The sequence below is a fragment of the Dryas octopetala genome, chromosome 2 (genome assembly GCF_963921425.1).
Source record: "Dryas octopetala chromosome 2, drDryOcto1.1, whole genome shotgun sequence".
In the NCBI taxonomy this organism is placed as follows: Eukaryota; Viridiplantae; Streptophyta; class Magnoliopsida; order Rosales; family Rosaceae; genus Dryas; species Dryas octopetala.
The window spans coordinates 16,211,849-16,234,030 of NC_141367.1; the positions used below are offsets into that span (position 1 = coordinate 16,211,849).

General features: G+C 33.2%; 2 protein-coding genes across 3 annotated transcripts; both read right to left on the reverse strand.

The window, feature by feature from the left end:
* Nucleotides 1-2,276: 2,276 nt before the first annotated feature.
* LOC147293474 (uncharacterized protein At4g14100-like) lies at nt 2,277-3,752 on the reverse strand. Its single transcript, XM_086232534.1, has 2 exons — nt 3,212-3,752; nt 2,277-2,587 (listed from the first exon to the last, which is right to left on the reverse strand). Exons 1-2 carry the CDS (start codon nt 3,750-3,752, stop codon nt 2,487-2,489), a joined length of 642 nt encoding a protein of 213 aa, XP_086088660.1. The 3' UTR covers nt 2,277-2,486.
* A 1,525-nt stretch (nt 3,753-5,277) lies between these two features.
* Nucleotides 5,278-11,561, reverse strand: LOC147293475 (xylose isomerase family protein). 2 transcript variants are annotated; one of them, XM_086231340.1, is made up of 21 exons: nt 11,403-11,561; nt 10,719-10,802; nt 10,506-10,610; nt 10,069-10,143; nt 9,862-9,991; nt 9,674-9,765; nt 9,464-9,514; nt 8,906-8,982; nt 8,772-8,826; nt 8,557-8,658; nt 8,278-8,329; nt 8,036-8,081; nt 7,904-7,959; nt 7,310-7,361; nt 7,093-7,172; nt 6,931-7,001; nt 6,768-6,808; nt 6,557-6,656; nt 6,404-6,475; nt 6,244-6,321; nt 5,278-5,520 (listed from the first exon to the last, which is right to left on the reverse strand). In XM_086231340.1, exons 2-21 carry the CDS (start codon nt 10,782-10,784, stop codon nt 5,485-5,487), a joined length of 1,437 nt encoding a protein of 478 aa, XP_086087466.1. In that variant the 5' UTR covers nt 10,785-10,802; nt 11,403-11,561; the 3' UTR covers nt 5,278-5,484. The 2 variants fall into 2 exon arrangements, with proteins under 2 accessions (XP_086087466.1, XP_086087467.1); XM_086231341.1 differs by lacking the exon at nt 11,403-11,561 and having other exon boundaries at nt 10,719-10,821.
* Between the last annotated feature and the right edge of the window lie 10,621 nt (nt 11,562-22,182).

Sequence of the window (22,182 nt, forward strand, 5' to 3'; positions counted from 1 at the left end):
CGACTCTGGTTTTAAATTGATTGTGGTTTCATTTTCTTCTTCTTTTTTCTTTTTTAAAAATAAGTTTCCCTGGTTCCCTCTTGCCAGGAAATTGTACATATATGATCTTATCCTTACCTAACAAATGTCATCTCCGTTTTTCTTTTTTAATTGTCAATCTGTAACTCTCACAGTGGAAAGTGTGGAAATTTCAGTACCAAATGGAAAGATTCTATTATATATAATAATGTGTATATATATGAGAGAAAAGTCAGGCACAATTATGAGGGAACCTCCTTTGCATTTGGGAAAAATGGGACAACTTGCAGAGAGCAAAAATTTCTGATAATAATGGAAAATGTTCAAACCAATACTTCAGTATCATCCTTGGAAAAGAGTAAAACCTCATATAGCAGTTTTGCTCACCTTCTTTAATTCAGGTGTATGCTCACCTCCCATCTAAAATGCTGCCATATGTTTAAAAAATTAACCATGAGTTAATCTATTATATTTAATTATTTATGATATTATAATGATGAGAGAGAAAAATAATTTGACAACTCTTTTCTACTTTTATCCTTATCTTTTATTACTCAACTTTTTTCCACTTTTTTATTACCTATTAATTTTTATTTTCTCTTTTATTTAATTATTTCTAATAATTTTTGCTTCTTTTGTTTTTTTGGTCTTCTCCAGTACGCCTCTAGTATCTAAAAAACCACATGCATTTAATAATTTTTGCTTTTTTTTTTTTTTGCTCTTTTCTAGTATGCCTCTAGTACCCAAAAAACCACATCCAATTTTTTTGGGTCTTCTCATGTATACACCTTTTATCTAATTTTTTAATTAATTAAAAAAAATAATCCAACAACACATTTTTTTTTTTTGCCTAAGAATTCTTCTTTCTTGTCTCATACATGACCTTTTCAGATCAAACAAATTCTTAAGTCAATCCAAGGTGTTGCAGCATTTGAAGAGAGAAGAATAGTTGCAACGACATAATTTTTTTTTTTGAACTCATGTAACTTTTTTATTGGATTTTCTATGTATGTAAATGAGATGTTTTAGATTTTTGTTTGGCCAACATTTTAGATTAAACTTTGCAAATGAGTTTTTTGTTAGAATTGCAAATGTGTTGTTAGAATATTTTTATTTTTTAATTAATTAAAAAAAAAAGATAAATGTGTATACAGGAGAAGACCCAAAAAAATGGATGTGATTTTTTGAATACTAGAGGCGTACTGGAGAAGAGCAAAAAAACAAAAGAAGTAAATTATTAGAAATAATTAAATAAAAGAGAAAAGAGAAATTAACGGGTGATAAAAAAAGTTGAGTAATAAAAGATAAGGATAAAATAAGAAAAGAGTTGTCAAATTATTTTTCTCTCTCATCATTATAACATCATAAATAATTAAATACAATAGTTAACTCAAGGTTAGTTTTTTAAACACGTGACAGTATTTTAGATGGGAGGTGAGCATACTCCTGAGTTAAAGGAGGTGAGCAAAACTGCTCTCAAAACCTCATACAACCATGTCAGTTTACATTTAGCCATGCAGTTTGGCACTTAATAATCAGGGGACATATTGGCATAAATGCATTTAAATAAGAGCATGATTTTTTTTTTGGTCTGATAAATAAGACCGATAACAAAATCCACATTCTACAAAGCCAAAACATTTATCTCAAAAAAAAAAAAAAAAAAAAAAAAAAAGTGAAAACCCAACACCACTATTTAAGCCAAAACTTGAAACTTCTTTTAACATCAGGAAGAAAAATAGAAAAATATCGCTAGACTGGTCACACACTTATTCAATATGAATGAATAAGGTCAACAGTTTGAAGTTTCAATATGCAACCAAACCAATTAAAAGTCATGCAAAGGACTTGTTTCGTGTATAATGGGGGCTCCCCCTTCTTGGAATGAACCTATGCCGTGTCCAACTCCACTCCCCGGGTTTCCCATTGACCAAGACACCATGAATACGTTAAGCAGTCTTTCTGCCCTTTAGGCAAAGATAGAGATGCTGCTTCTGACCAAGAAAAAAATAGGTAGAGATGTTGATCTTGCTGATCTGATTTGACCTGAACTCTGAAGCTTAATCAAGGGACTGCGAGCCTCAGCTTATCAGTAATTGACTGACTTTAAAATGGTCCAAGATGCTTAAAGGTGAATAGGTACTGATGCAAGCAAAGCAGAAGAGAATTTGAATTGGGCCAACTTAGTCATATCTTGATGCAAGTCTTTTTAAGTTGGTGGACAACTTCAACTTCAACTCTAACTTAGTCTCTCATAATTGAAACAATGAAACTATAAGAACCTTAATCAAACTTGGCCCAACCTAGAGCAACCACAAATGTAATTTGACCAAAATTATTCTCCTTCTGGTTGTTCAGTCTATACAATGAACATATTTCATAATAAGCTAATACTGACTAACTGCAAAGAGTGAAACTTTATATGGTTAAGCAAATATATATACATATGACAATTTACAGTCTAAAAGTTATGCATCTCTGTTTTGGTTGAAGCAATATGCAGGTGCTTGAGTAACTGAATCTGGCAAAACTTCTCCAACCTCAAATGTCATCACGTGACTAGATATTCCTGCAAAATTATCACACTCTCAGGTCACTATATCTTTTCTAACAGGTGAACCGCAACCTGTTCAATTATTGCATCCCCTACATTCTTACATTAACCATAAAAACTGATAAAGATAAAGGGTAACATTTTCTTGTAAAGAACCGGCAAATTAAATTACTAAATTCTTCAATGACAAATCTACTAGGTGTTGAAAAAACAGTCCTCTGGATTTATATAATTGTTATATGCAAGTTTAGAGTTGAGACAGTCGCAATTAAAGTCGAACTGGCCTAAGAGTCAAAATCATGAATTTTTCAAAACAGGGGTCAAAATTGTAAATCCCCCATTAAAGTGCACCATTTTATGAAGTTTCCCATCAATTGGATTAATCATTTTTGTTAGACTGTTTGACATTGGAACATATTTCTATAGATAAAAAGAAGAAATAATATTGATCTAATTGTGGGTTCATTTGAGGAGTTACTAGGACACAAACATATTGACAAACAAAGTTTTGTCACTGATAAAGATAGAGAAAATAACTTGAACATTAATGAACACCAACAAAGTGCATATGGGTGAAAGTATATAAAGTTATAAAACATTATGAATTGCAAGCAATTTAGATGAATATATATGACATACCATCATAGAAATCCCAACGAACTGGCCTCTTAGTGTGAACATCCTCATAGTACCAAATGAAATCCACCTTCTCCCACACATTGCAAAGAAACCCATCAGTGACTTGAGTCCCAAGGTAGTCTGCTCCATCAAGAAAATCAGGCCTTGGAATACCCACTTCAAACTCTGTAACCTCGCATCCTCCTCCATCACCTATGGTGTAGTAAAACGACGTGCCGTTGTTCCACTCCACATCATACAAAACCTCACCTAGCTGCTTCTGAAATATGTTCACATTGCGCCCTCTAGGCCAGTCGTACCACAGGTCGCTGAGCTGGAGGTGTGTTGAGGTCAAGTTCATGTATAGAAGGGCATGGAATTGCTCTGGCCATGGTGAGGGTGTTGGGGATAAGCTTGAGGTAGTCGCTAGCTGCAGGGTTAGAGAGGTTGCTAAGCATAGTTGAAGAAGAAGTGGTAGGTTGAACTGCTTCATCTTTTTTTGTTTTTGTTTTTCTCCTTTTTTCTTTCTAATCTTGCTCTGCTTCTTCAGATGGCTACTCATTTTGTGGGTATTGAGGTATGGTCCGTAATCCGTATGGATGGGAATAAATAAAGCGATAATCCAAGTTCCAATTGAGTGGTTGAGAAGCAAAGACGTTGCTCATCAGTGTGTTTGTAGGAAGAACCTTCAAATTTTATAAACCTTTAAAGTGATGGGATTCACAAACTGATTTATTTAGTTAAGCAGTTAAGCTATTTAGTTGATGGGATTTAATTGTAGGATTTCTAATTTTTTTTTTTTTTATATTTCTAATTGGAGGACCAGACACTAGACACCGATGTCCCGGTCTTCGGTCTGGGGTCTGGGTTTAGGTCACGAATCTGAATATAAGTCCGTGTCCTGAGTTCGAGGTCCCAAGTTTGCATTAGGGTGTGTTTGGATAAAAGAATTTGGGTTAAATACAAAAATGATTCATGAATTTTACTGTAATTCTCAATTTGGTCCATTAACTATAAAAGTGTCAATTTGGTCCACAAATTTCTCAAGTTGTACCAAAGCAGTATAAACGTTAACTTTCATAAAAAAATTTAAGCTAAAATGTGATGAATGGACTGAAATGTCCTTAAAATGTAGTCACATGTTGTGCACATAACTAGTTCTGTTAATTTTTTAGATGAAAGTTAACGTTTGTACTGCTTTAGTACAATATGAGAAATTCATGAACCGATATTTTTTATAATTATTGAACCAAATTGAAAATCACAATAAAATTCGTGGACCATTTTGATATTTAACTCAAAGAACTTTGACGTGAGATTTGGAGTCAAGATAGTGTTTACAACTCCATCTTGCTAAAGTCCCTTGTTTAACTAAAAGATAAAATTTGTCAGACTCGCTTTTAAACTGGGCTCATGTTCATCATAAGAAATCTTGGGCATAGAAATCATACAAGTTCAGTGCTTCCAGTAATCTTCTGCCCATAGCTACTAGATAGGAGTTTGGAAATTTTGGATCCTCAAATAAAAAAAGCTAGAGACAATAAAAGTTCTTAAATTTAAATTGTCAAATGATGAGACTAGTGACATGATGATATAGATATCTTAACAGCTACAAATAAATGAATCTCATAATTGATTAAAATATAAAACACAACAAAATTAGAAATCAAAATTTCAGAATTTAATTTGTTGCCAGTAACATTACTTTCCCTAAACTAGCTAATCACCAAGACTTCTCTTTTAGGGGCTTTAGATATATGCCAAGATAATCAAACTGCAGAGGCTGTCCAGATAGTTCAGGGCAAATCATGCTTCATGTGGTGCACTTCATATTGTTCAAGTAGGAAAGGAAAACTCTCAACAACAGAAAAATTATTACATGTGATAGGTACATAAGGCACTCTTCTCAGAACAACTAATTCATGTGATTAGCCCATAAGGAGATATTATGACTAATCACATTGGCCACTTATTGTAAGAGGTGTTTTGTATACACCTGTTACATGAAAAATTTCTCTTAACAGCAAATGACTCATATCATGTTCCACAGCTCAATGTCAATGTTGTACCATGCTAATGACTCAAAATTTTGTAATGGCCCATGTTAGATGAGCATTATATAATTTATATTTACCATCCTAATATAAGAAAACTGCAACTCTAAAAGGTTATAAGGATCTAGATCAACCGGTTACTTGTATGTATTCAAAAAACAAAAACTAAGGTCATTGGAAAATATTACAATGTATTATTTCTAATAAAAGAAGAAAAACTGGCTATCCTATGCTGCATCTCTACAAAGCAGACTGGAAGATCATCTCCGCAAGTTCCTGCAACACAGCACACAACTTACTGTTAGATTGCATCATTAAGGCCAAACTGGAAGATCAACTAAGGCCAAACTGAACATATGGGTTAACTACACCAGAGACAACAAAATAGAACACTGTGGTTTTGCTAGCTTGGTTGTGCACCTTTACAGGTTGGAAATGCACTCTGGTATCGATATCAACAGACATTGAAATGGAAAGATATAACTTGTAACCCAGGACTAACAACCAAAAGATTGAGAAAATGTCTCCCCAAGCATCTGGATGTTCATAAGGTTTGAAATCAACATAGATACCTCATTTCAAGAGTGGATTCTGAATGAGAGGCTTTTGGACATACCAAATATAAGTCATATAATGCTGATAGATTGTATTTTTAGATTATAAATGAGTAATATCCATAGATTTGGAGAGGTTTTGGAGAGGTGTGTGGGTGGATTGATGTGTAACATCAAGGAAGAAGGGTTTCAAAGTAGATGAGATATATCAAAGGGAACAAGGAAAAGAACATCAAAGGATACAATATTTACAACAAAAAGCTAGCATGAAAACTTCATTGTGCACAGAAGTCAAAGAGGGAAAAGTATCCGGCTAAGAAAATTGAGAGGACAATGTTTACATGCACAGCTAAGGAAAATCTAGCATGAAAACTTCATTGCATGCACAGCGCCAGTTGTGAGGAAAAAACTGTTTCATAATTGTTTTAAAATATTTTTAAATTACCTGCTTGGCAGAAGGAACTTTTGGTTCACCCCACTCCATGGCCTTCTTCTCAAGATATTCAAAATCAGCCTTACCAGCCTGTGGAAGGTGCATTACCGTGCATTAGCCATCTAAACCATTTAGAACCAAGAAATGAGATAAAGCATTTGAAGGTTGTTACCTCTATTTTAGTCCCAATTTCTGTATCGAAACTCTCATATCGCTTGCGAACTAGCTCAGCCAGAGAACCATCCTTAAAAAGTCATCAAACTTCCATTAAGTCATTAAAAACTTTATAGAGTCGAGAACGCACATGCACACACACACACATTACCTCAATCAGCTTGGCAACATTACGGAGTCCACGGGCCAGGGTATCCATTCCGCTAATATGAGCAATGAACAAATCCTCAACATCTGTGCTTTCTCTTCGTCTAGACATTGTGGCATTAAAAAAACAGAACAATTAAATGGAAACCCAACTACCAGGATGAAAGATATCACATCTATGCAAATACAAATCATATGGAAAGACAGGAACTTACAATTTTGCATCAAAGTTGAATCCTCCTGGTGCCAGTCCTCCCTGTGTTAGGGGAAAAAAGAGAAAGAAAAAGAAAATTTGATTCAGTTCATGAAATTGCATGCCAAATCATAAGTTCTTAAATCTTACAACTACAACATGAAAAAGATTCATCTCTGACATACATTTTTTACCACACTGAGCATAACCATGGTCGCCTCTGCAAAATCTGTGAGAAACTGATCTGTATCCCATCCTGTGACAACAACAAACAGATCATATTACAAATTCCATTACTGGAATGCTTCGGGGGCCAATAAGTTAAACCGTTTACAACTATAGAATACCAATCTGAGGATCTCCAGTGTTTGCATCAATGTTTCCCAATAAACCATTGAGTCTTGCAGTTTCAAGCTCATGATGACAGCTGCAAAGGACACAAGTATCAGAGGTTTGCAGAAGGATTTAACAATTTCTCATTTGCTGGCACAATTCTAGAGAGATATATAAAGTAAAAATTTACTTCAGAAGAGGTTAAGAGTTAAGATGCAAAATGTGAAGTACCTGTGACCAGATAGTGTGGCATGGTTGCACTCAATGTTAAGTTTATATTCCCCTACAAAAGGAAATCGGATAACAGGGTTGAGGATTACTTCTTACAACTAAAGAAAATAGCACATGTTAAAAAATGATTTTCAATTTCTGCTCTTTGCTTTTCAATGATAACAAATGCAAGAGTACACTGTTAAGTATTTTTTTTTTTCTAAAGAATTCAAATAAGTGGATTGAAGAGTCATTTTGGAGGGAAATAATGCATCCTCTACATGGCTAAGCCCATATGGGTAAAAATAGTATTCCAAGATGCACCATTAACAAATCAAATGTACATGGAGAAGGATACAATAAAAGCAACTGTGTGGAGAAAAACAAAAGCAAAGGGTAAAATGGTATTGTCCAACAGGTGTATAAAAACTAAATTAGAATGCCTGTAGTACATATGAAATTCCGCAACTCATTTCATTCATATAGGCATATAGCTAATCTGAGTGCCAACAACTGAAAAGTAAAACAGTTAAATGACTCATGAATAAATGCATCTTCGTTGGGCTGGATAAAAAAAAAAAAAAAAAGAATGTAGGGAGTGCTTGTAAAGATTACCTATAAGGCCATATTTTCGCAGGAAATTTGCTGTTGTTGCAGCATCCCAGTCATACCTAACAGAAATTATCTCATAGGTAAAAATATACATATGTATAAACCATATTTAAAACTAATCAAGCAGAAGCATACTGGTGTTTGGTAGGTTCTTGAGGTTTGGGTTCAATCAACAGTGTCCCTGAATGGCACAATAGGATTAGAAAAGAAAAAAGAAAAAAACAACCATAAGCTCCTTAAAAATTTTAGCAAAGCAACAAATGAAAAATATAAATAAATAAAAGCATTGAGAAACTACTATTCTCATAATGTGATAAAAGTCAAAGTTATACAACTATCTGGTATAATGCATTGGAATAAATTTAGCACAAGGGTACCATTGAATCCAATTTTCTTTTTATAGGCAACAGCAGCTTCAAGAAACCTTGCCTGTAAATATGTGACCAACAGCTCTTGTTAAATAATGAGGAAGGCCGAAGGCATCATAATGGAAACAAAGAACAGTGATACGGTAATATGGTTACATGAAAACAGCATAACACCTGATAGTTTTGTGCCAACATACAGTTACCAAATGATGGTTTACTCAACACAGTAATTGAAATATATCAATGAATTGAAAATAACAGTTTAATATATCTGCAAATTAAACACACCAGATGATCAAGCTCTCGTCCCATGTCAGTATTCAAGAGAGTCTGGTAACCCTCACGGCCACCCCAAAACACATAATTTTCACCCCCTAAATAATGTGTGACCTGTAGAATGTGTAAATCAGCACACACATTTCATAGAGGTAACAACATTATACAGTTACAAAAATACAAACAATTACACCTTATCATCAGACATTACATGCACCAACACTCACCTCAATGGCTTTCTTAACTTGAGCAGCAGCATATGCATATACACCTACTTCAGGGCTGTAAAGCATGTTGAGAGTATAAGTCCATAGAATGAGTCCATGAACAGAGTACGCTCAATAATTGATAAAAGTATTACCTAGTAGCACCACCATGCATGTAGCGAGGATGCAAGAACAGCTGAGCTGTACCCCACAAAGGTCGAATTTTGGTTCCCTACAGTCACATAATGAGGCATTTAAATAAGGGAAATGGCTTCTCACACTAGCAGATATGATTACAAACAAACAATTTCTGCACTATAAAATGGATAGAGGTGCCTAAACAATGGAAACGATTAAATGAGAATGTTGGTTTCACGAATACTTAGATTTTCTTCATTTTTCACTTCATCTGGTTGGCAATTAAGAAGATATAATTTTGACTACCATGGCTTTTGGAGGTTGAGCATAATTGGTTTCCTTTTACACAGTAAAGTGAAAATAAAATAAAATAATAATAGGGGGCTTGAAAAGCAACATCAGCATTCAGCAGTGTATAACAACCTATGCGCCCTAGCTAAATTGCAGTGAGATGTATTGCATCACGTATTCAAGCCTATGTAACAAAAACTCTAATTTGCATGAAAATAGTTGCCCTTATGTATTATGTGATTATACTCATATTATCATTTCCTGGTGTGCTTGTACAGAAGTACCTGAAGCTCCTTAGCAAGGGCCACCACTTCATCCAAGTTTTTATTAGTTTCCTGCAACAAAACAAGGAAAATTGAACAATTTCAAGTTCACCATTTTTTGTACCTTCCAAGAAAAAGCAATGCAATAGCCCATCTCATACTTTCTTGCTCACCCTTCAAAACGGTACTAAAAAAATTTGATCATCAAGGTAACATTAAAGAATGACTCACCTCCAAGGTTTTTCCATCGGGAGCTATATCCCTGTCATGAAAACACCACAATTCAACTCCAAGCTTTTTTATGAACTCAAAGTTGGCTCTCACTGCAATATCAGTTACACAAATATAAATATTACTTTCAATTCATACACTCCTCAATTCCAAATACAAAAGATAAAAATAATAAACAATATTCTTACTTCTTCTCTTGGCCATAGCCAAAGAATTAGTTCCATCCTCCCACGGCCAATTCTTTGTCGGTGCACCAAATGGGTCACCTCCTGTTCCACGGAATGTGTGCCAAAATGCAACACTAAACCTCATCCAATCCTAAGGTTGTCAAAAACTTCAGTCACAAACCATCAGGTCCTTTATAAATCCAAAATTCATTAACAAGAAGAACCAACCTTCATTTTCTTCCCTAGAATTTCCTCTTCAGCATTATACCATTTGTATGCAAGGGAGTTCTTGCTAGATGGACCCTGAAAGAACAAAATATGTAAAATATGTATTTGGGAATAGATAAACATGAAATTCGATGTTTCTATATGAAACAAATTTATAGAGTAATCTTTAATATTGATACGAAACAATTTGAAAATTTTGGCCAAAACAAACAATAATTAATTGTCAAAAAGTTATTCAGATGCAATCTTTCCTCCAAATCAAATGATCTGAAGAAATTGGTAACTCTGCGAATCTTAAGAGTATTATATTCATTTATATGAGGAAAATATTTGAAATTCCGTTTCCTAGTTGGAAACAAATATAATAAGAACTGAAAAGGTCTATGCAAGCATATGAAGTAGATGCAAAATAAGAAATTGGTCATAAGCCATTCTACCTCATACTTAATTTTGGGAATGCCAGGGAAAAATTCCCCTTTCCATTCCCCAGAATCACTGCACTCATTTCCAAGATCTGCAGGGCATGTTGGTGGTTCAGCAGTCTGTGTTGAAGACAAACCAAATGTTAATAAGAAAATATTATAGTTGGAACTACAGTTCAAAAAGAAAATTAGAAAAGGAATTATTGTATATAGAGGAAGATTCTTTACCACTCCAAAGGTAACGACATTCAAACAAAGAAGAAGCAACAATATCTTTCCAGCCTTCATATTCATGGTCTCATGCAAATACCTCTGCAATATAAAATACAGACTAACCAATTGATCATTAACCATCAAATTACGGATACACACACATACACAAATCAAAGTGTATTCTGGGGAAAAGCCATAATCAATTTCACACAGAAAACTCTCTCTCTCTCTCTCTCTCTCTCTCTCTCTCTCACACACACACACACACTTAAAGCACACACACTGATACAGCGATTAAGTGAGCTCAGCCATATAAAACTCAAAGGACCACTGATCACCAACCACCAATTAATAAATTCACACACATCACATGAGCAACTTGGTGAATACCCACAACCTAAATAACACAGAACCAAACATTCATGCAGTTCACGGAGTACCCATCATCAAAATTAGCACATAAGAAATGGGTTTCCACCAAAATTTAAAATATTTAATCATCAAAGCAGAAAAGTTCAAACTTCAAAGTAACCAAAGCTTAGCTTTAAGTACTAACTTGAAGTAATCAGTATCTAACAAGTTCATCAGTGTCATCAAAAACAAAAATTTATAAAAGACAATCAGCCAACAAGCACTTGGAAATCAAACAGACTAGACTTACAGTGTTGCATAGAAAGAGAGAGAGAGAGGGTGACTTACAGAATGAGATGGACTCTCTGTAATTGCAGAAGAAACAAAGTCTATAAAATAGTGATTCCCAGTTTCGGTAACAGTTTATATATAGCTGGTTTTCCAAAATTAATGCAAAATTTGAATTTAAATTTACTTAAAATTGGGGTTTGCCAATCAAAATTAGAATTTTAATTGATTTAGGATCAGATTAGCTGACTGAGCATCAGCATGATAGCATCCACGCCAGTTTGTTAAATCTGTTTTTTCTTTTACCATTTTGTCCTTCTAGTTGCAGTGTTACCAGAACCCGAACAGGGGCAAATGTGTCATGTAACAAGATTAATTTCTGCCTACAATTTCGAACAAAATCAGGAAGCAATTAGCATAAGGATAATCCGAATGCTTTTGATAATATTACACACGTGGACGTAGCTATGCCACTGGCAGAAGTTCATTGGTCAATAGAGCAGCTTACATTTCTTTGATTCTGTCTAAGGTTAGTGTTATTGGTGGTGACCTTCAATTAGCTCACTGCGGGTGATCGAATAATTTGAAGGTGACCATTTAGATAAAAGCATAAAAGTACGGAGGATAATGTGGCAAAGATTATCAACTTTTTTTGACCAATTGCAAAGATTATCAACTTATCGGTGATAAAAGCATATAAGTCTGACTCAGCGGTGACGCTGTCCATGACCAAAACAGGACGTTATCAATTTGATTTTGGTCATTTGCTTATTTAGAAAGAAGTTTTATCTCTTTATCTTAATTTACGAAAATAATTTTATTAATTAAAGATCTTGTACATAAAGTATTATCTCTTTTATCTTTACTAAATTTGTTTTGCACCTTTCTGAACTCATTGCATTTACTATTAAGCAAGCTTTTATTTATTATAAAAGTTTATTAGAATCCCTTAAGTATGACTCAAACTCTATTATAGCTCCCAATTTTTTTCATTCATTTTCCTTTTATGTAGACCGTTACTGTTTTATTTTAATACTTAATCTAAATTTTTTAATATAAGGTTTATTAAAAGGTAGTAGTTTATTAGAGTAAAATTTAGTATAGTTCAGGAAATTTAGGATTTATAATTTAGAGTTGATACTTTAGAGTGTAGAATCGTTATTTGAAAAATTCTGAGTTTTGAGAGTATAATCTTAATTAATAAAAGTGATGAATCAGATTCTAAGAGAAAAAATAAATAAAAATGCAATCCTAAATGTGACATCTAACTGTCTTATTGTACGAGTCGAAAAGACAATGGGAAAAAAAATGGTAGGGATAGAAAAGTATTGGGGGTGATTAAAAATCACTAGGCTAGGGGACTATTATTTAATGCTCGGTTTCAAAGTTAAATTTAAAAGTAAATGAGAAATAAATTCACTCTACACTCCCTAATATAAAATCTACCCGCTTAATATTTGCATTGTTAAAATGGTTCACTATTTTTTTGAAAATGATCAAGAAACACACGTTATAACACAGAGGAGTTAATTGTACAAGCTGAGTGCACGACGTGCACTTTAATTTTTGTGTTGTCAAATGTACCAACCTACGAATTGGTACAATTTAAATATATTAACTCACATATTGGTACAATTGAAATATGTCAACTTACGTATTGTTTAAGTTATAGGTTTAGCTTGTTCAAAAAAAAAAGAGTTATAGGTTTAGGTTTAAAGTTTAGGTTATAGGTTTAGGATATATGTACATTTAAATCTGATTAATTTTTAAACCTCAATTAATTTTTAAAAACTAATATAATATTAGACTAAAATGGATCGACCTCTAAAACACATTTTTTCAAAAGCTCCCACATTTTGAATCTTTCATGTCCTTTGGTTCTATGGTGGCGGAAAGGCCCAATAACAAAACTAAACAATATATAGCTGAATATAAGATGTGGGTCTCGCAAACCTTGTTTTATGTTCTAGTTGCTTGATGGAGTCACAAAGCCCAAACTAGTATCCGTGGGCGACGGTCAACATTTCTTAATTTTTATGTACATATGCGTAATACTAGGGGTGGGTTCGGATCGGTAACCGAACCGAAACTCCTAAACCGAAGACCGAACCGAACCCTTCCAGTAAGCCTCCACGGCAACCGAGACCGAGACTGAAAAGCCGGTAAACCGATGTTCGGTCAACCGAAGAATCCGGTCGGCTCGGCTCGGTTATGGGCCTAGACCGAACACATGTTGGGCCATGTTTTGGGCCACATTTTGGGCCATTTTTGGGCCTTGACTCCATTCACTAATTTAGTATAATATATTAATATTATGGTTTAGGGTATTTTTAATTAGTTTATATATATTAAAAAACATATAAATTAAAATTATAGGGGTTTATAAATTTATATATGTTTTATATAAATTATAGAAATGTATTATATAAAATTATAAATTATTTATTAGAAATGTATAAGAAATGTATAAAAATGAATTATGTAAATGATTTGTTAAATATATTCGGTTCGGTTCGGTTTACCGACGGTTTAAGGATATGGGAACCGGGACCGAGTCCGAACCTCCCGGTTCGGTAGTCAAACCGAACTTCCGGTACGGTTTTATTTCGGTACGGTTTTTTTCGGTATCAGTTGGGCCGGTTTCGGGCTAGGCCTCGGTTTTTCGGTCAACCCGACCCAGCCCTACGTAATACTGCTAAAGAAGGGGTAAGTTCACTCCATCATCTAACTGACCAGCCAATCAGAGATTGGATACTTTTGTCTCAAGCCAAATGTTGAAGAAATTTTTTCATGTTATCGTTAACGGTGTCATTAATCTATTAAATTCATAATACATATTATAAACTCATCATCTACGCATATTATATATATAAATTAATAATATCACATGACTGTATTATAGCCAATGATAGTACTAGAATTTAAAACTTGGATGAGCTAAATCTCTAGACAATTTTTTTCCTAGTAAAAAACATACATATAAAATATATATATAGGAACTTGGAAAAAAAAAAAAAAAAACTATGAAGATCATGAAGGTATTGACTAATGGGCTAATGAAAAGTGATTATTGATTGTATTGGGCTCATAATTTTACTTATATTTTTCTTAACTTTACCTTTTTAATGAGTTGGGCTTCTATATAATATATATTAATTTTTTTAGCAGAATTCTCGGCTCTGTTATAGCACAGCTAGTCATGCACCTAGTTCCACCACTGGTTATAGCCACACACATAATTATTTTCAAATATTGGACTCAGGATTTGAAACCATGAAAACACCTTGATTTTGTCCCCTATTAATCAGAAGGGAAAATTATACTTATGGCGCCTCACTCTAGGTCTATCTCACTTTGTTCCTTATTTTTTTGACTCAAGACTCATCTTGTCTCATCATGCATGTATTATGAAATTGTTGCGATGTGAATTTTTCATTCTAACTCCATCCAAGATTTGTCAGATTCTCTCAACATTAGGCTTCTATATTATTTTTTATGTAATTTTAAGTGGAGTTGGATGAAAGACTCACATTGCAAAAAATTCTTAATATATAGTACAACATGAGTCAATTGGTTTTAGAGACAAAGTGGGACTGACCCCAAAATTAATGGGACATAGGTGTAGTTTTTCCTATCAAAACCAGTAGATAATGAAACCTCAACTTCGGAGCCCGAATTTAGAGTGGCTATCCAATATTAAAAGCCCATTATGAGGTCCATTTTAAAAGCCCATCTTTGATTTGTGAATTATCCTAAACACAGGACCCCCAAAAAATTTCCCTAAGAATAAAAAAATTGTTAGGAAATAATGATAAGCAATCAATTGTGTCAACCCCAATGCGTAAGCACATTGTGCCAACAGCCAACCCTAAAGAAAAGATTAAGAAATAATCTTTCAATCATACATATATATAACACAATTTTTTGAGTACACCACAAACAACATAAAGGAAAAAGATGTGGCATGAATTTTTTTTTTTTTTTTTTGGGGGTTGGTGGGCGGTGTTGGTATTAGGTTGCTTTATCAGGAACATGAATTGCAAAGTGGAATAAAATACAGTAGTGCTAGAGATCTTAACCTTTTTTTTCCCAATTTATATAAGATTTATACATTGAATACTAAAAAATAAAAAAATAAAACTTAAAAAATAAAATAAAGTACCTTGTCCAGCAAATTAATGACACATAATATGAGAAATAAATGTTGGAAAAAAAAATTTGGGACTCTTTAGCATTTTCCTTAAGGATTTTCATAAATTATAGTTAAATTATTTGAATAAAATATCAAGAATTAATACACAAATAATAGATCGAAAAGAGAAGTGTCATTTCAACAAAAAACAAAGTGACACATAGATTTTTGATGACTAATTCTTTATTATAATAAATCATTTCAATTAAATACATTGCAGTTAATACTTAATAGTCGTGTGATTCTTTCAACAAATCTAACATTGTTAAAATAATCATATATTTCCTATCCAAATGGATTTCCCACTTCCCAGGTTCACAAGGAACTGGAACCAATTGTAGTACGCATGATCAATTCATTTATTTTTTAATTTTTTAAATAGGAAGATCCAAGTTAAATCTCTGTCCTCTAATGTTATTTATGTCTAATGAAAGAAAATTATTAGGTGATGAGATCATGCATTTGCTCCACAAAATTTGATTCGTGCATGAGTTGAATGAGATATTGGCCGAAAGCTATACGTGAACATATATAACATAACATGCGGTACTTCATGACGTATTGAAAATTTGAAATGGAATAAATATAAATATTTTATTAATGACTAATTAATCAACATATAATGGTCATTAGCTTCCTCAAATCTTTCCAGCTATGTATTGACTTTTATGGCCATGGAAGTTACCTAGCTCCCAAATGATCGATGTCCCAAGTAATTGACTAGAAGATTAATTAACTCACACATATCTTGTAAATGGAGATAAACAAACAAATGAATAAATTAAATCACCTAGTGACAATCATTATTAAGAGCTAAATAGAAGAAGTGCTTTGTTCAATTCATTTTGTAGAATGATGATCAACTTCAGTGACCCATAATACATATATATTAACAGGGACGAATCTAGCTTTTCAAATTAGAAAAAAACTTACATATTTTCATGTTGTAGTGATGTGACATCCCTTGAAGAGAGAGATAAAAACAAGAGATGAGAAAAAGAGAAAGAGCAATAAAAGAGGAGGGATACCATGTAGTATCACATAGGGGGATATGTAAGTTTTTTTTTTTCTTCAAACTAATATGGGTTGAGATATTTGGATAGGCTAGACTGAGCTAGATTAATTGGATTGTGATTATATTGAGAATGAGTTGTTACCTAGGAAAATTTGAAAAAAAAAATATATTGAGAATGAGTTGTTACCTAGGAAAATTTGAAAAAAAAAAAAAAAAAAAATTCGTATGCCCTAGAGCCCATGTTGCCCATGTTGTCTATGGCTGTGGCTTTTTCTCAATGTCGTGGGGATGAGATCTGGGGATTTTTGTGGGTCTCACGGCGGACCGATCCTTGGCAGCGGCGTGGTTTTTCCTGAACCACCTATGTAGCCTAGGGTTTATTTTTATGTTTAGTTTGGGCAGGTTTTGAATTTTTTTTACAATGTTTATTTTGCTTTGGGCCTCTTGGCCCTTGCTTTGTATTTCTTGTGCCTGGGCTCTTTTAATGCGTGGCTCATCCTTTTCGACCCAAAAAAAAAAAAAAAAAGACTGACAACATCCAAAGAAAAAGAATTCACAAAAATGGAGAAACCAGCTTTCCGGAAAACAATACCTCTCCCATCTCAAGTACTTGCACTTTAAAGCTGGCAAAGAATCGTAGTTTATTTGACCAAAAAAAAAGAAGAAAGAATTGTAGTTTAAAATTAAAATTTTCCATGTCAAAAAATTTTGAAAAAGACGAGCATCAATGCACCACCCAAAAGATCAGTAGTGCTAGATATCCCATATTTTTATACCACAATTTTGTACCACCTTATGTGACAACTTACATGGCATTCATACATTGGATACTCAAAAATAAAAATAAAACCTAAAAAGGAAAAAAAAAACTATGTCCAATAAAGTAATGACACGTAAGATGGTATAAAAATGTGGTATAAGAATATGATAAATATAGCATTATTTCCCAAAATATATGATTTAAAAGTTTCAAATGATAACTGGTGTGTAGGGATGGCAAAATTCCCCGCCCCCGAAAATTTCCGTGAGGACTCGCCCCGATTAAGCGGGTATGATAATACTATCCATGTCCCCGCCCTGCCTCGTATACCCGTTTAATAAAAATATTATATTATATAATTATATTATAATTTATTATCTTAATTTTTGTTGCATGTCTTTAAAATTTAATAGTGTTCTCTTTATGATTTAGTGTTATTGTAATATAATATAATGAATTTTAATGTATTTCGTCTATTATATTATATATTTATGTTGATTTGGTATGTTATTAATAAAAAATTTATTTTTAAAAAAATTAATAGGGGCTCCGAATATCTGATGAGGACCCAATTACTCGGCAGAGCCAGTATGGTAGTGAAAAACCCGCCCCGTTGCCATCCCTACAGTGGTACGTATACAAATGAGATTTGGCTTGCAACTCATTATTTTAATGAACACTTTCCCATTGGATTGGATGAAAAACTTGCTCACCTTGGCGGTTTAGCCCAAAAGTACTTAATTAGGTAGTTAGCCTATCTATCTTTGGTTGGGGTATGGATGCCATGTATAATGGTTGATCAAGTAATCAAATTGATCTTGTTGTCAGGGATCAATGTCTCTAAGATTTATGCGGCAATACACAATAATAATGTTAACTACAAATTAATGAAATTTGTTCAGGTCAAACTTAATTCCGATCCATCAAAATCCAAAATTCTAATATTAAGTAGACAAATTAAATATCAAGTGATCGCAAACAAAAATATTTATACTGCCGAGCACTCAATAATGGTGCCGATCACTCGGCGTCATGCTTGCAGTCGCTCACAGTAGAGATGGACTCTCAACTTACAATTTGTAACAAACAAAAAAAAATTCAACTTAAAATTGCCATATAATAGAAATATCAAATCAACAAATGAAATAAAAAAGTTCTTTGCGCACAACTAATAGGGAAGAGGGTAACTTTCTTATTCTATATTGTTTTTAAAGTCATAAATATAGTAATTGAATATGCTTGCAGTCATGTGCTTACTATTTTTTTTATTAATTCTTTTATCTTGTTTTTAATTGTTTCCAAAATTTCAATTCATTTTTTAACCCTGGTAATTGCCTTAGTGTTAATTGTGGGATTTGATGAAAAGGAAAGATGTTTCTTATATAGTGGACCAAATATTCTGTGTCAAATGGGCTAATTGATGCCCTGTGGACAAAAGATACAATAATTTTTCTTTTTTCAAAACATGGATAGTAGTGTTATTGTCTAATATTATGAGATTTTTTTTTAAAAGTCCATTATAGAAAATAGGCTTTTTTTAAAGGTCCACTATTAAAAAGTAAGTCCTAATGCAGTCCATTTTAATAAAATCACTTGGAAAAATGCGTCGAAGCCCAGCACGCCCAGTTTTTTTTTTTCACGTCAGGACAATTGTCACTGTCCAATAGTGGCAATTCTCATTGTGCAACAATACCAAAAATCAGATAATTGCCACTATCTTCTGTCATTTTCTTCCATAAATATATAAAAAAAAACATAAAACCAACACAAAACACAAAAAATAAGTTTCGAGTAAAAAATCTTAATTTTAACAATAAAAAATAATTGCCACTGTCCAAGATTGTTACTTTTTGACAGTAACAATCAGCACAATAGCTCCAGATCAACGATTCAACAAAATCCAGATCTGGAGGTTGGCGCCTACTTCCAGATCGGCGGTCAACAAACTTCGATCTGGGCCCTTAAGGCTCTAGCAATGGCTTTATAGTGAAGAGAAGAGAGAGAAAAAGAGGGAAATGGATGGAGAGATTGCCGGAGAGAAAGATCCTTGGAAGGAGAGATCGCTGGAGACATATCGCCATTATCTCTAAAATGTTTCAGACAGAGAGAGGCACAAAATGAAATAAAAAATGAAACCCTAACTAATAAAATTAAAAGGTGGACCGGTACTGTAGCAAGTAGGCTTATTTAATACAAAAAAATTAAGACTTACTAATGACTCATTAACAGTCTAAAAATGAACTTTAAAATAATTATCTGTAATATATATTGTAATAATTAAGTTTGTGTTTATTTCTAATTTTCTCTTTTATTTATTGCTTTATAATAATCCCTGTCATTATAAAATTGAAGATTATGTTTCTATGTTTCCTATAAAAGGTATGAAATGTGTTTTGTCTTTCTTTGGACAGCAAAGGTATGAAATGTTCAAGATACAAAAAAAAAAAAAAAAAACATTACTGTATGATACATGACAAAATGTAATATGCTTATTCTAAAAATTTAATAATAAGGTTAATATTCTTAAGAATTAATACTGAGTGTGTTTAAATTGCGAGGTGTCATTTCTTAAGCAATCCGCTTCCCCCAACAAAAATCTCACTTCCAATCTCTCCTCAATCTACCTTCTCTCTCTGAACTCGCGTGACCCGTATTTTTCTCTCTTAATTTCTATAGACTATATCAATCAATTTGTTCTTCTTGAGATCAATGGTGCATAATAACATAATAACAGATTTTGGCTGAAATTTAGAGAGGCCATGTAAATATTTGAAAAGAAACGGATTTTGTGATGATGGGACACGTCGCCTCTGTACACTTATATTTATAACATGTATAAACATAATCAGATTGGAGTCAAGATCACTCTTAAAATTTCGAGCTACTGCATGTGGTAGATTACAAGAACGAAAAAAAACCAGTTCTTGCAACCAAAATCATTCAGATAGGTTCCTATGGACTCATGCACATGTGTGGTCTTTAAGCTTAGTTGTCCATGTTAGCGAGACCTTTTTTTTTTCATTTTTTGTTGGTTCCTTCCTTCAAAAGTGAAACAAGTGTATTATATATATAAGCTTAGTTGTCCATGTTACCGAGACCTTTTTTTTTTTTTTTTGTTGGTTCCTTCCTTCAAAAGTGAAACAAGTTTATTCTATATATATTATGGAGGTTCATATGAAACAAGTTCCCTCCCTCCCTCTCTCCCTCCTTTCTCTATGTTTCTCTGAATTTTTATAATAAATTACTCATAAACCCAATTTTTGAATAATTTTTAACTACAAACCCAACCAATTAAAAAATTAAGTTTCAGCCCAATCTGTCTGTGTATGTGCAGGCAGAGACAGAAAAATGCACTACCGAGCGTTAGGAAGCTTGCAGATGCATCTGCATATGCACATTTTAGGTTGCATATGCATATTTTTACCTTGCAAATGCCTTTTTTAGCTTGCAGATGCATCTTTTTTAGTTTGCAGATGACATGTTTTAGTTTGTAGATGCATGTTTTAGCTTGCAGATGCAGGTTGCAGATGCACACAGATGCATCTGTCGAGCACTCGGTGGACAGTTTGAGTTTCTATTTAAGTTTTGGGCTGGCTGGGGTTTGACTTAACTTTATTTCTCATTTTAAGCTTTTAATTAAAGCACCTTAAATTTTACGGACCAATATCAATCTATTTGTTCTTCTTAACATTAACATTGCACAATAAAAAAATAACAGTTTTTGACATGCCTCCGATTATCTGGAAATGGGTACATAACTACCTCTTGAGGTTGTTCCACCCAATTTGTGCTCGATTTGCATAGCATTTTTTTGTTACATATATTAAGAAATATTGAATTTTATGTAGTTGCTTACTATATATAGTGAAGTTTTTGAAAAATAATTTTCATGTAGTTGCTATGTGAATTTCAACATATATTTTTAAGTGTATGCAAAATCTGTATGCAGTTACAGTTTCAATTGTAGTTTCAATTACAATTTTAGTTGCATTTTTTTACAGTATATTGCGCCAGCGGAATTTAACTGTTATTCCATGTCCTTTATGGTCATTTTTAGCACGCGCGTATCTAGGTGGTTTTAATTAAGAAAGTGACACACAACTTAAGATTAAGGCTTTGTAGGCCTGTTTGGTTCACTAAATTGATTTCTTGAGAAATCAATTCCTTTGCATTTTCCAGGGGAGAAATCAATTCCTTTGCATTTTCCAGGGGGAAGGAAATGTGAAATTTCCTTTCATGTGTTTGGTAAGCTTGGGAAAGTAAACTAGATATTAAAAGTAATAAATGTTGTGTTTGGTCAGTTTTTCAATTGTACCCTAATTTATTATTTATTTTGAAATAATAGCAGGGTTAGTTTAGTCCAAAAAGAAATAATAAATGCTTTCTCAAGAGGGGGGAAATTAATTTCATTGCTCCAACAAGAGTTTCATTTTCCCCCTAATAAGGGCATCAGATTTCCTTGGGCCAGGAATTGATTTTCCTTCTCTATACTTCCACACATGGGAATGAAATTAATTACTCACTCCCATATCTCCAAAATTTGAACCAAACGGGTCTTGAGTGTTTGTGGTTAAATTAGAATATTGTTGGTACCTTAGAATTAAAGAAAAATATTTTAATTAAAAGGTATGAAATGTTAGCTAGCTGTCATTACTTTCAAAAACAGGGATGCTTCTTGCCTTCTTGAGCTAATGAGGATTCATCAACAACTCAATATCACATGCAACAACCACAATCCACAATGAAGTAAATGCATGCATCTAATCTTCAATAATTGGGAAAAAAATAAACAAAATAATATGAGTTACTATGAGCAATTTATATTTGTTTATTAGAAAATATGTCAAGAACTGGGAAAATGCATAATTGCAAC